Raw genomic sequence first — 13,961 nt, forward strand, 5'->3', positions numbered from 1 at the left:
GAACTGCACTATGAACAAATTTGTTCAAATATCTCTTCTACACCTCTGTTTTTCTCCACCCCCTCGGGGATGCCGATGATTCTGATATTGGAATGTTTCATTGAGTCAGTAATCTCCCGTAACCTACATTCCTGTGCGTGGATTTTTTTGAGTCCAGATTCTATTTTAGTTTTTTCTTCTACTAACCCATCCTCCAATTCGCCCATTCGTTCTTCTGCCTCATTCACCCTGGCCGTCAGAGCCTCTAGTTTTGACTGCATTTGGCTCATAGAATTTTTAATTTCTGCCAAATTTGCTCTCATTTCCGCCCTTAGAGATTCTATATTCTCATTAACATTTTCGTTAATACTTTTTTCAAGTCTACACATCATCTTGACCATTGTTACTGTGAATTCCATTTCTGATAATTTGGTCATATGCATATCCATTAGTTCTGTGGCAGAGGCCACAGACTCATTGTCTTTTCTTTGCTGGGGGGGACTTCTTCTTCTCATCATTCTGATGAGGAGAGGTTGCGGGATTGTCCAGAGCCCAAATTATTGACTGGGACCCAGGCCGTGCGCCCTTGTTTTATAGGGATCTTAGGGAATGTGGGCTTCTTGATTTTTCAGCCTGCCTTCTGGGGGAGGGGCCTGCCGCGCCGATACTCAGGCAACCCTGTTTAGGTAGAGTCTCCGTGTCCCCTGCGAGGGTGTATGGGGATGGGCACACTGCGAGCCGGTATTTCCAGGCTTTTGTTCTCTGGCGGCTTTCCCTGGCGGTTTGCTGTGCCTCTTCTGAGAGTCAGAGTAGCAGTGGCCGAATCTCAGCCTTTGTCTCAGAACAGAGGGATCGCAGACCGTTCTCCACTGATGTTCTGGCCACTTTAACTCTGTTTCTGTTGGTGGTGCTCAACCCTGCAGCGTCCCGGGATGTGTGCCCCACACCCGGCATCCCAGCCCTCACTTCCAGGGCCGGCGCATCTCTGTCCTTTGTGTTTCTAACACCGCCAGCCGCCAGCCGCCAGCCGCCAGCCACCAGCCGTCATGGGCTTAATTCTGAGCTCTGTTCTGTACAGTTATGTGTGTGTTGTTATGCCAATACCAAACTGTTTTGCTTACAAACCTTTGTAATATGGTTTGAAATCAGGTAGGGTGATGCCTCCAACTTTGTCCTTCTTGGATTGTTTTGGCTATTCTGGTTCTCTTGTGGTTCCATATAAATTTCAGAATTCTTTATTCTATTTCCATGAAAAATGCCATTGGCATTTTGATACAGTTCACATTAAATCTATATATGGATTTGGGTAGTGTGGATATTTTACCAGTATTAATTCTTTTAATCCATGAGTACGGAATATCTTTCCATTTATTTGTCTTCCTCAGTTGCTTTCATTAATGTCTTAAGTTTTTCATATACAGGTCTTTCTCTTCTTGGTGAAATTTGTTCCTAGGTATTTTATTCTTTTTGATACAATTGTAAGTTAGGTTCCTTTCTTATATTCTCTTTTTGATAGTTTATTATTAGTACAAAGAAACACAACAGATTATTGTGCATTGATATTGTATCCTGTAACTTTACTTAATTCATTTATTGATTCTAACAGGTTTTTGGTAGAATATTTAGGGGGTGGGTTTTTGTTTTTTGTTTTTTGTTTTGTTTTGTTTTGTTTTGTTTTGTTTTTTGGTCTTGTAGATATAGATCATGTCATCTGCAAATAGAGACAGTTTTACCTTCTTATTTTCCAATTTGTATGCCTTTTATTTCTTCTTGCCTAATTTCTCTGCGTGGGATTTCTAGTATTATGTTGAACAAAAGTAGTGAGAGTGGGCATCCTTGTCTTGTTCCTGATCTAAGAGGAAAAGCTTTCAGCTTTTCTGTATTGAGTATGGATATTAGCTGTGGGCTTGCCATACATGGCCTTTATTATGTTGACGTATGTTCCCTCTATACCCACTTTGTTGAGAGTTTTTATTATAAATGGATGTTGCATTTTGTCAAATGCTTTTTCTGCATCTACTGAGATGATCATGATTTTTATCCTTCATTTTGTTGCTGTGATGTATCACATTGAGTGATTTGCAAATGTTGATCCTTGCATCCTTGGAATAAATCCTACCTGATTGTGGTGTTTTCTTCTTTTGATGTATTGTTGAATTCAGTTTCCTAAATTTTGTTGAGAATTTTTGCATCTATGTTCATTCAGGGATCATGGCCTTTAATTTTATTTTCTTTGTGGCATCCTTGTCTGGTTTTAGTATCAGGCTAATGCTGGCATTGTAAAATGAGTTTGGAAGTGTTCCTTTTTTAATTTTTTGGAGGAGTTTGAGAGTTGGTATTAATTATTTTCTAAGTGTTTGGTAGAATGCTCCAGTGAAACCATCTGGTCCTGCCCTTTTGTTTGTTGGGAGTTTTTGCTTACAGGTTCAATCTCCTTATTAGTATTCAGTCTGTTCAGATTTTCTATTTCTTCGACAGTTCAGTCATGGTAGGTTATATGTTTCTTGAAATTTATCCATTTCTTCTAGGTTGGCCGATCTGTGGGCATTAAATTGTATCTTATGATACTTCATTTTTTGATATTATCAGTTGTAACATCGCTTTTATGACTGATTTCATTTGTTTGAGTTCCTTTTTTTAATTGGACATCTAGCTACAGGCTTATCAATTTTGTTTATCTTTTCAAAAACCAGCTGGTTTCTATGCAGTAGATAAAATAGTCATCTCTCCCAATCTTGAAGGAGTAGGCTCATGTAGGAGATGAACCTTATCATTCAACCCTGCCCTCTCAAATCTTTGTGATTGTCCAATCAGCCTACTTTATTCTTAATGGCTCCCAGTATTTGATGGTGTGCCAAGACCTGTCAGCATCTCAAAGGGGAATATCTCAGTTAGCACCAAGATGTGGGCTGATTGGATACAAACATACCTCCTTCTGGGGAGACTGGGAGATGGACATTTTTGTCTACTCCCTCAATGTTGAGCCCTGGGTTAATAGCCGGGTAAGAGTTGCTGCTTGCTCACTACAATCCTGTTGAACCTGTGAATACAAGCCCTGCCATCCCAGAGCCATGCCATCAAGGAACATGTTCTTTGAGTGGTAGACACAAAAGCTAGGGAACCAAACATGTATATAATCTCCTTACTCAGAGATACTAACAACCTGAGGCAGGGCAGAGGGAAAGCACAATGATGGTGTACCTCCCGGCCTCTCTGATCTCTACAGAGGATTGTAGTCAGCCCCTAAATGTGTGTCAAATTAGAAGCCTACCCCGCAGGCCACCACAAAAGTAAGCTAGTAGACCTCTTTCACAGAAAGACTTGGGGTGTGTTTCAGTCTACCATCACTGCACTGCACCCTGGGAGGGCTGGGTAATCAGTTAAGAACTGTTTCTCCATTTGTAACAGTTCTGTGGGTCCAAACATAAGCCCCTCTGATCCCCAACGCCAGGCAATCCAGGGGTGTCCCTTAGGCAGCAGCCACAAAAATTAGGGAACCAGATGTGCACACAAGCTGCTTTTAGGGAAATACCAGTGACCTAGAAAAAAGCAGATGAAGACTGCAAAGATAGTGCTTCCGCTCTGAGTTCTCTGGAGAGAATTACAATTGGCTCTTAGATAGTCCTTTAATTAGGAGCCTGCCCCTCAGGCCACAGCTATGAAGATAAGCTACTAGGTATCTTTCATAGAAAGAGTGGGTGTTTGAGTCTGTTGCCTTCGCTGTGCCTTGGGGTTATAGCCAGCTGAGACTTCCCCCTACATCCATTACATCCATTATAGAACTCACGGGCACAAGCCCCACTGGCCACCAGAGCCAGGTGATCTAGAGGTGTCCCCTGGGCAGCAGTCACAAAAACCAGGGTGCTGGACGAGTGTAGAAGCTCCTTTCTGGGAGATACAAGAGGCCAGAGTGGGGGGGGGGAGAACAAATATGGCGCCACTGGCCTCCCCCTTTGGAGCATTTTGGTAGGTTCCTCCCTAGATGTGTTTAATTCAATGCCTGATAAGCCTATAAGCCTCTCTCACAGAAAGCCTGGGCACTTCTCAGTCAACCCTTTGCATTGGTCCCTGGGCCGGATGAGTCGGCCCATGAGAGCCCTTGAAGAACTGTTTCTCAGTTCGAAATAGCCTTCTGGGTCTTGTGGAGGCAAGCTCCATTGGCTTTCTTCTTTTTTTTTATAATAATATTTTTTTATTATATTATGTTCGTCACCATACAGTACATCCCTGGTTTCCGATGTAAAGTTCGATGATTCATTAGTTGCGTATAACACCCAGTGCACCATGCAATACGTGCCCGCCTTACTACCCATCACCAGTCTATCCCATTCCCCCATCCCCCTCCCCTCTGAAGCCCTCAGTTTGTTTCTCATAGTCTCTCATGCTTCATTCCCCCTTCTGATTACCCCCCTTTCTTTATCCTTTTCTTCTCCTACCGATCATCCTAGTTCTTATGTTCCATAGATGAGAGAAATCGTATGATAATTGTCTTTCTCTGCTTGACTTATTTCACTTAGCATTATCTCTTCCAGTGCTGCCCATGATGCAACAAACGTTGAGAAATTGTTCTTTTTGATAACTGAATAATATTCCATTGTATATATGGGCCACATCTTCTTAATCCAGTCATCTGTTGAAGGGCATCTCGGCTCCTTCCACGATTTAGCTATTGTGGACAATGCTGCTATGAACATTGGGGTGCATATGGCCCTTCTCTTCACTACGTCTGTGTCTTTGGGGTAAATACCCAGTAGTGCAATTCAACGCAAGATGTTTGGGGAGCTTGTCGCTTAGGTAAGGTCTTAAAAGTTGCAGTGCCAGGGGCGCCTGGGTGGCTCAGTCATTAAGCGTCTGCCTTCAGCTCAGGGCGTGATCCCAGAGTCCTGGGATCGAGCTCCGCATCGGGCTCCTCCGCTAGGAGCCTGCTTCTTCCTCTCCCGCTCCACCTGCTTGTGTTCCCTCTCTCGCCGGCTGTCTCTCTCTCTGTCAAATAAATAAATAAAATCTTAAAAAAAAAAAAAAGTTGCAGTGCCAGATGGGTTCAACCCTTCACTCCTCACAGGGGAGATCTCAGGAATTTGAGTTCCCTCCCAGCAGTGGGAAGGGGGGTAGGGCTTGTGGTGAGGCTATGCCTTAGCCACTATTTCTATGTGTTGTTGTTGTTGTTTTCCTCGTTCACCTAGTGTGTAGGTGTTGCTCAGCTATTTTGGGGGTTCTTTCTGAGAACACCGTTCCGTAAGTAGCTGTACATTTGGTGTGTCCGTGGGAGGAGGTGCTTTCAGGATCCTCCTAGTCACATCTTGAGCCAGAACGCTGCATTTCATTTTCTTAATCGTGCCTTTTAATAAGTAGAATTTTTAAATTTTGATAAAGATTTTTCATTTATGGCTATTGCTTTTTGTGTCCTAAGATACCTTTGCCTATCCCTAAGTCATTAAAATGTTCTTCCATGGTGTCATCTCCAAGTTTAAGGTTTTCGTATTTATACAATAACTGGTAGAGTCAAACCTCAATTTTTGCCCAACGAATGTGTGTGTGTTATTTTTGTTATTTGCTATCCTCTTCTTATTAATGAGGTTAAACAATCTTCCACATTGGCTAGTTGGATTCCCACTTCTGTGAAATTCAAGTTTTGTCACTTTTTCTATAGGGCTGTGTGCCTTTTCTTACTGAATTTTTTGCATCTCAAAGACTGTCTTTTTGGAGTGTTTTATTTGTGTATAATTGGCATACAATAAATTGCATATATTTAATATGTTTGATAAAACATGATGTATGTATACACCCATGAAATTATAACAACAATCAAGATAATGCCCATGTCCCCCCTCAGAGTTTCTTCATGCTCCTTTGTAAACCATCCCTCCTTCCATTCCCCACCACTAGACAACCACTGATCTGCTTGCTGTCACTATACATTAGTTTGCTTTTTCTAGAATTTTATATAAACGGAAACATACAGTATGTACTCTGTTTCATCTGCCTTCTTTCACTCAGCATAATCATTTCGAATTATTATTTCCTTTTGATGAATCAACTCCTTTATCGCTATGAATGACTCCTTTTACTCTAGTGATGATTTTTGTTCTAAAATCGACTTTGTGTGATATTTATAGGGCCACTCCAACGTTCTTTAGAATAATGTTAGCACAACGTATCTTCTTTTCTTTTAATATTTAATATTTTTTATATTAACCATCTGTGTCTTTAAGTTTTTTTTTAGGTTGGATTTTGTTTATCCAATCTGAACATTTTTGCCTTTTCATTGGGTGCATTCATGTAATTTTTTTATATGGCTGAGTTTAAATCTACCGTTTGACTATTCATTTTCTATTTGTCTCTTCTGATTTAAAAAAAAAATTTTTTTTTTTTACTTCCCACATGGGCCTCCATCTCAGGACCCTGAGATCATAACCTGAGCCGAAACCAAGAGTCGGATGCTTAACCAACTGTACCACCCAAGGGCCTCATTTGTAAAAGTGTTTATAATTCCCTGAAGTTGAATAAGAATATGTCCTGATCTTAAAATGATCTGTGTTTGCCACGGTCAGGGCCATGTCTAGGGGCACTACTGCCTTGAACTTCTTTAAATCCCCTGAGTCTTCCAGGAAAACAATTCTGGGGTATGAAGCAATGCAAGAACCTCCTCATCGCCACCTATTGTTAGGACAAACTTTTCCTTTTCTTGCTTTTTCTGATCACTTAGTTACTGATGTCACTGACGGGTTAAGGAGGGCACAGATTTAATCCTGACTTACTCTTACTCTGAGAATATAGTCTTCTGATAACACAGGTTAATGTAGGGAGGATACCCAATTTGATTCTCTATCTTGAATTCCCCCTCTCCTGACTAGGTTGACAAGTGCCTTTAGGCTAAAAGGAGACTATGGGCTCTGGTATTCTGCTTTATTCTCAAGATTCCCAATTTCCCTGTCTTTGGGCTAATAGTTCCCTACTCTCTTGTCAGTTATTTGGTGCTTTTAAGGTGACTTCTTAAAAGGCTGCTGTTTGTAGGTTTTGTGATACGTTTCTTTCGTTTTGTTTTGTTGTTTTTATTTACATCCAATTGATTAACACATAGTGTATTGTTAGTTTCAGAGGTAGAGTTCAGTGATTCATCAATCGTATATAACACCCAGTGCTCATATGTTCTCTTGTTCATAAGAGCAGAAGTTTGTCCATAGAACCTACCTCCCACTACTAGAAATGAAAGTCTCCAAATCATTTCTTAATTATTTATAATGAAATGGTTTTTAAACAGATGATCACATTCACAAAATATATTTTTTAAATAGTTCCACTGGGTAAATATTTTCAGTGATGATAATCCAAAATAATACGGTTGAGTTACAGACCCAAGTTTGAGCACCACTTAAGTGACAATTGACAAGCAAAACTTGGAGAATATGCTTACATTTCACAAAAGCAAATATGAAAATCTTCAAGCCTAATTATGTGCCAGAACATCTTTATAAAGTTATTTTAATGATTACATATGAAGAAAAAGTATGGTGTACAATAGAACACAAGTGGAAATTTGACAATTAGTTCCTTTCCTTGAACATGAACTAGATTTATTGTTAATGTAACAACCTCTACAGCCTTCAACTTTACACGGAAGAGTGTATATTTTGTGTCATACCATTTAGCATCTATCATATGAATAAATAAACCTTGTCTCAAAAGTAAGATGTTTTGTAAAGGTTGTCTTACAACCACAATGTCTCTGTTCTAATCACACCAGATTAGCCAGAACCAAACTGATCTCTCTAAAGATATCTAGATAGATGTCTGTCTGTATCTATCTATCTATCTATCTATCTATCTATCTAAAACAAAGAACTACCACCAAAAAAGTAATTTGGGGGATATAATGACTATAGTTATCATGCTTTAAAAATGTGAGGCTTATAATTTTTTACCTCTAATATCACACATGTTCTATAAATGGCTTTATCCTGAAAAGATAGAAACCTTCTGGAATGTTGAAAATTGAGATGAAACATGCCCCAGATGGAAGAAAATAGCAAGGAACATATACAAAAAGGCAAATGGATTTTTTTTTTAATTACTCAAAAATAAGAGAAGAAGTTTCAAGCAAATAGTTCCTCATAGTCTCAAAAATTACTGACAACAATCTGTAATTATTTAAAAACCTCAAAGAAGAAATGAAAAGGTCCAGAGACAAGGTGATTAGGAAATGGGAGAGAGCTGGCTGCACATCAGGACATAAATGAAAAATGAACATAGGAATATTGCAAAGATTAAACTAAATGAAGAGGGAGAGAGAAGCAATATAAATAAAAGGACTTGATAAGACACAATTAGCAGAGAAAATAAGAAAAATGTAACAAAGGAAATCTAATATGTCCATAATTGGAGTTTCTGAGATAAAAAAGAAATTGGAAAAAATGCTAAATATAATCTTTTTCTTACCTAAAGAAAGGTTTAAATCTGTCCTGAAAGTATTTAATGTCCCCATTCCCAGTTTTAGTGTTTTACACAAACGTTCATTTTCTTTTCCAGACAGTAACATTTTTTCAGAATACAAATTATGAGGCAGTGGATGACTACTTCAAGTTGCAGTAAGTACGACTTTTAAAAGAACCTATTCGATGTGAAATGTGCTATTGAGATGATCGATTTGTAGATATTCTTTTACTTGCATGGCCTCATGTCATTTTAAATATCTAGATTTCAAATTTCTTTAAGTGTCTGGTTAGATGTGAAATTATTATCCTGTATAAAAATGTAAAATATTCCTTGTAATTAAATGAAACATATCTGGAGGTTTCCATTTGTCCAACTGAAGATGCAAAAACTGGGCTATTTCTTTTTTTTTAATTTAAAATCAATTAATTCACATATAGTGTATTAGTTTCAGAGATAGTTTAGTGATTCATCAGTTGCATATAACACCCAGTGCTCATTCCATCAAATGAAAAATGGGCTATTTCTTAATTCAGTGATTTTCAAGCATGTGTTAGCATTCATTCCCATCCCACAGTCTTTGCATACTATCCTTGGGCAGACTAGAACTCTAATATGAGAAGGTCTGTAACTATGAGTAGAATCAGAGAAAACACCATCTTTGACTCTTGGAATAGGTAAGGCTCGAGCATGTCATTTCTGGAGGAAGCAACTGACCTGGAATTGTGCCTTGCGGCATTTCGACGGCTGTCATTATGTCCTGACTTGACTGGTTTTCCGGAAAAATAGCATTGTTTTCTAGAAAAAAGTCCATTTTTCTTTAGTCTGCTGCTCCTCCAAGTGAGTTGGAACACCCGCTCTATGCCAAGCATTTTGTAGGTGCTCGAAACCCATGGTTAACAAGTAAGACAAAGTTCTGCCGTCATGGGACACATCTCTAGTGAGAGAAGACAAAAACAAGTGATCAAATGAATGAACAAGATAATTGCAAATAGGTATAAGTGCAGTTAAGAAAATAAAACAGAAGGGCGCCTGAGTAGCTCTGTCGGTTGAGCGTCCAACTCTTGATCTCAGCTCAAGTCATGATCTCAGGGTCGTGGGATGGAGCCCCACCCGCCAGGGCCCGAGGCTGGGGCGGGGCGGGGGGGGGGTGGATGTCAGTAGATGCGGTTTCTGTTCCCCCTCGGCCGACCCTGCACTCGCCCGCCATGCGCTGAGGGTGACCTCAGTGCACAGCTGCTCTAGCAGACGCGGGCAGCCGTCCCCACCAGCACCCCTCCCGGGGCTCTGGAGTCCGTCCTGCCGCTCCGCGCCGGTGTCCGTGGGACGTGCGGGGCCCCAAGGGCAGGCGGACTCAGCGCCCGCCTCCTCCCTGAGTCTGTGGTCCCCTCCACGCGCTCTTTCTCCTTCTCCTAGAGACCAGAACACGGGCCTCCTGCTTGTGCAGCTCCGGCCCAGCGAATATTCAAAAACGTGTCCGATAGCCCAAAAGGTAAGTGACGTCGGTAGAGCAACAGCTTGGCTCCGGTAAAGCGGAGAGCTGGGGCCAGCCGCGCCCCCAGCCTGGGCAGCGTGCGTCTCGTCCGGCCGCAGGGACGGCGTTGTCGCCCTTTGCGGACTGACCACAGCGCTGCCTTCCGGGGCCTTACCATCGAAAGCGAGGTGAGAAACGCACACAAAAATGGAAAACGATTCGTTTTTGGAGATAAAACTGGATAAAGGAAAACGGAAACAAGTGGGAACTCAAGCGGGAAATGGTCTGTCCGAGAAGACGGCCAGTCGGGTCTACATGGATCGTTTCTTCATTCGAAGAAATGTTAAAGCTAGACTCGATGGTGTACCCGCGTGTTTCCGTGTTTCAGTCTGCGTGCTGGGTAACGGGAGTTCCAAGATGCCAAGACCGGCTCTTCCCTCCCGGGCAAACACGAGCTCGTGTAGGGGAGTGTGAGACCACAGCTGCCGGAGAGCCCGGAGAGCGGGCGGCTTTGACTGGGAGGGGCGGGGCGAGGCCGGAGACCAGGCAGAGTAAGCGGAAGGTGGGCGGGCCGACAGAAAGGGAATTCCAGGAGGACACGCTCAGGAAACACAGCACCGTGAAACCGCAGCGGGGTGTTGAGATAACCTCACGTGCCAGGAAACTGAACACAGACCCGTCCCCACCACCACCCCTCCTGAGTCTGTTCTACTCTGAGGGATGCCCCCTCTCTTTATTCCTTCTCAGCCTATCAGTAAGCATGCACTGAGCACCAACTATGTACCAGGCATAACACAGCAAGGAATCAACAGCAAGAAGAGTTCAAAAGCACATGACGTCCAGTCCCAGCCCTTCAGGACCCCAGCACAAGGAGCCTCTTCCCACCAGGGCAAGGTGCCATGAATCTGGAGGGTGCCCTGAGCTGAGTCAGGTGTGAGCTGAGCCTGAGGGCTGCTGACACACACCCTGCTTCCCCAGGAAACTGCCTGCAGGTGCACACCAGCCCCTCCTCCCCCCCCCATCTGCCAACCGGGCTGTCCCCTCCAGCATCTTCTGCCCAGGAAGCAAGAAACAGCAACGTAGCCAGTTCTTCCCCAGCCTCGGTCTGTGCTCTCCATCTTCAGCTGCTAATTCCATATAGACACCTTCCTGAAGCACCTTGCTTTCCTCCTTCCCTCTTCCTGTCTCATCAGTAGATTTTTTAGGGATCCCATCCACGCTCTTCTGCCCAGCCCCGGCATTACAAAAGCAGGTTAATCGAACCTGAGTTTGGATCCAGGCTCCACCACCTACTGCCTGCGGCAAGCTACTAAATACTGAGTCTCAGAGGCCTCGTCCCTAAAAGGGAAATGTAACTCCTACCTCCCGGTATTTATCTACTCTGTCGAGAGTATCAGATGAGATCATTAAAGTGCCCAGCACAGTGCCTGTCACAAAGTAACTATCTAATACTACCGGTTTGTTTGGTTTGTTTCTTCTCCTTCTCTCCGCACGCCACCAAGACACGGGCAGTTCAAATCCAGCCACCCTCTCTGCCCTCTGCGCCTAGTTTGTACAGACGGCAGTGAAGCCACCCCAGTGAGCCAGTCCCCAGGAAGCCTTAGTAATTCCTTCCAGCCTGAATTTTCCCAGGGAGAGATGACTACACCCTAACACATTATCTACCCACCTTTCTGTGTTGAGAACCTTTAGAATTCCTGTCTCAGTTCAGTTTTCTGTCCAGTTAGTGGGAATGTGCTTTGTCTGATTCTGGGCTAAGTGAAGAGACGTCCTGCCCTGTCTCCACACTTCAGGAAATAATATTAACTAAAGAAGACCAGCGCACCCACTGTTTTCATTTGGGCTATATGTCAGAATTTCTCTAATTAGGTATCCAGTTCCGAGAACACTGTCAGCCCTGTAGCAGTGGGTAACCTAGAAAACAGCCTGATTCACTCTTTCCATACTCTCTACCCACGTTTCTGTTCAAGATCCACCTGAAGGTCAACTCAGATTTTTAATCCTAGTGATTGTTGATTTTTGTCAACTGGGCACCAGAAGAGCAGGGATCAAGTGATGGTGGGTCTTGACTGAAAGATTTGAGGACCCCCGTCAATGATATGTGTCATATGCATAGTTTAGTAAAGATAAAGGGCAGGTCCATGCTTCCGAACACATCTGATGGGAAAACAAGGACTGTGGGTAGAGGTGCTGACAGAACAAATCAGGTCCTGGGACCAAGATCAGGTAGTTCAGGCAATAAAATGCCCTAACTCCTGCTGTGGAGCATGCCTTGCCAATGAAGGCAGAAAGGTCTGAGTTTAGCAGGTATATCTCTTTAAATCCATCAAGCTTGTCTGGACATGTTCTCTATCCCCACCCTCCTGATCCCCACGTCCTTCTTTGGGGTAGGGAGTATTTGAATTTTTTCAGATTCACCTTGTGGAGAAATGCAATATACAGGACATGTTTAAGACCGAAAGCAAGTGTCTAGATCCCACTTAGGAAGCCTGGGGTAGTCAGCAGTGAGTAAGTGTCCTGGAGCCAGGTGGAAATAGAAATAGGCATCCTAGTCAAGGCAGAATGGGGTCTCTGGTTAAAAAGAAGTCAAATTAATAGCTAGATGTGTTATAGAAATCTGACAGCTGTAGCTGAGTCAGGTGCAAGCTGGAAGAACAGAGTCGGTGATTATGGTTGTGGAGGTGATGGCAAAAGATGAGATTGGGTGAGTTCTCTGAGATACTGATGTCAAAAAGCAGAGAACTGGGGTGACCGGGTGGCTCAGTTGGTTGGGCGGCTGCCTTTGGCTCAGGTCAGGATCTCGGGATACTGGGATCCGGCCCCGCATCAGGTTCTCCGCTCAGTCAGTGGCGAGTCTGCTTCTCCCTCTCCCTCTGGGATCTCTCTCACTTTCTGTCTCTCAGATAGATTTAAAAAATCTTTAAAAAATAAAATTAAAATTTTTAAATAATTAAAAAATTTTTAAAAAGCAGAGAACTAACCTTTGGGCCTTGTGAGCAGTAAGGGCAACAGGAAGCAACAACAGAAAAAAATGTGATCAGAAAGGAGGAAAACAGCACAGAAAAGTATAACAAACCCTACATTTAACAGGTTATTATTTCAGATCTAAGATGTAATTGCTTTTCGCCGTAGTAACATCTTAGCTCATGTGAATCAGAACCACGCATCTCACCACTTACATTACTTCATTTCAGGTGTTCCAATTAGCCGTTGGCTGTGATTCTACTAAATTCATTGCTGTTAAAGGGCAAGTATATTTGCATTTGATCTCTTACTCTTTACATTTTCCCACAAATGGTGAACAACATGGTGATTACCGGTGGTCCTATTAGCCTAATGACTGACGCATTCATGATGAAATCCGAAAATTGAACTGATATTGGCGTCCAGAAACTGAATGGATGGTTTGTCCAAACCCAACTGGTTTGAACTTTTTGCCAAGTCAAACCTTATATCTGAATCATACTAACTTAAAAAGGATTAACCTCTTTCCCTATTGCCAGCATTTTTCTCCACATTCCCTTTCAGTCATCCCGTTTCCATCTACCACCGTTGCCTCTCTCGCTCTTCAGGCTAGCCCTCACCCCAGAGAAGTAAGAGGGGGAAACACTTATGTCTAATGTCCATCCTCCTAAAACCAGTCATAATGTCATTTTCATCTGAGAATTGCTTGCATCCAATCAGAGAAACCTGCACCATTACCCGTGGGAAATGTTTTTAGAGCAAACGGCACAGGACCACTAGGGCTTCCTCCGGAGAACCCCAACATGTGACTTTTATTGCTCTTACTGTGGCTCACGATGAAGCACACTGGATTTTGTCACTCACTGGCCACAGCTGGCTCTCTTCTGTATGGGAGAGAGTCGAGGTCAGCACGCACAATCCATTCAATGGAGGTGAAGTGCACACCCGAGACAGCAATGGACCGCAACTCCTCTCCTGTGGTTAGGAGTAGGGGTGAGTGGGGGAGTGGTGACTCTTATCCAACTCTACTTATGGAATGACTTGTTCTTATCTAAAATAAATGTCTACTCACCTGCTGTCCTAATAATCTTTTGAGTACAGAATTATAATAATC

General features: G+C 42.8%; 1 protein-coding gene across 1 annotated transcript in view; it reads left to right on the forward strand.

Annotated features, from left to right (window-relative positions):
- The window catches only part of CATSPERE (catsper channel auxiliary subunit epsilon), a 174,398-nt gene that overhangs the window by 128,472 nt on the left and 31,965 nt on the right, over window positions 1-13,961 (forward strand). Inside the window, exons 13-15 of the mRNA XM_044388000.3 lie at window positions 8,506-8,564; window positions 9,826-9,901; window positions 13,078-13,130. Of these exons, the coding sequence (XP_044243935.3) occupies window positions 8,506-8,564; window positions 9,826-9,901; window positions 13,078-13,130 (188 nt within the window). The remainder of the gene's footprint in view (window positions 1-8,505; window positions 8,565-9,825; window positions 9,902-13,077; window positions 13,131-13,961) is intronic.

This window comes from Ursus arctos, unplaced genomic scaffold (assembly GCF_023065955.2).
Source record: "Ursus arctos isolate Adak ecotype North America unplaced genomic scaffold, UrsArc2.0 scaffold_2, whole genome shotgun sequence".
NCBI lineage: Eukaryota > Metazoa > Chordata > Mammalia > Carnivora > Ursidae > Ursus > Ursus arctos.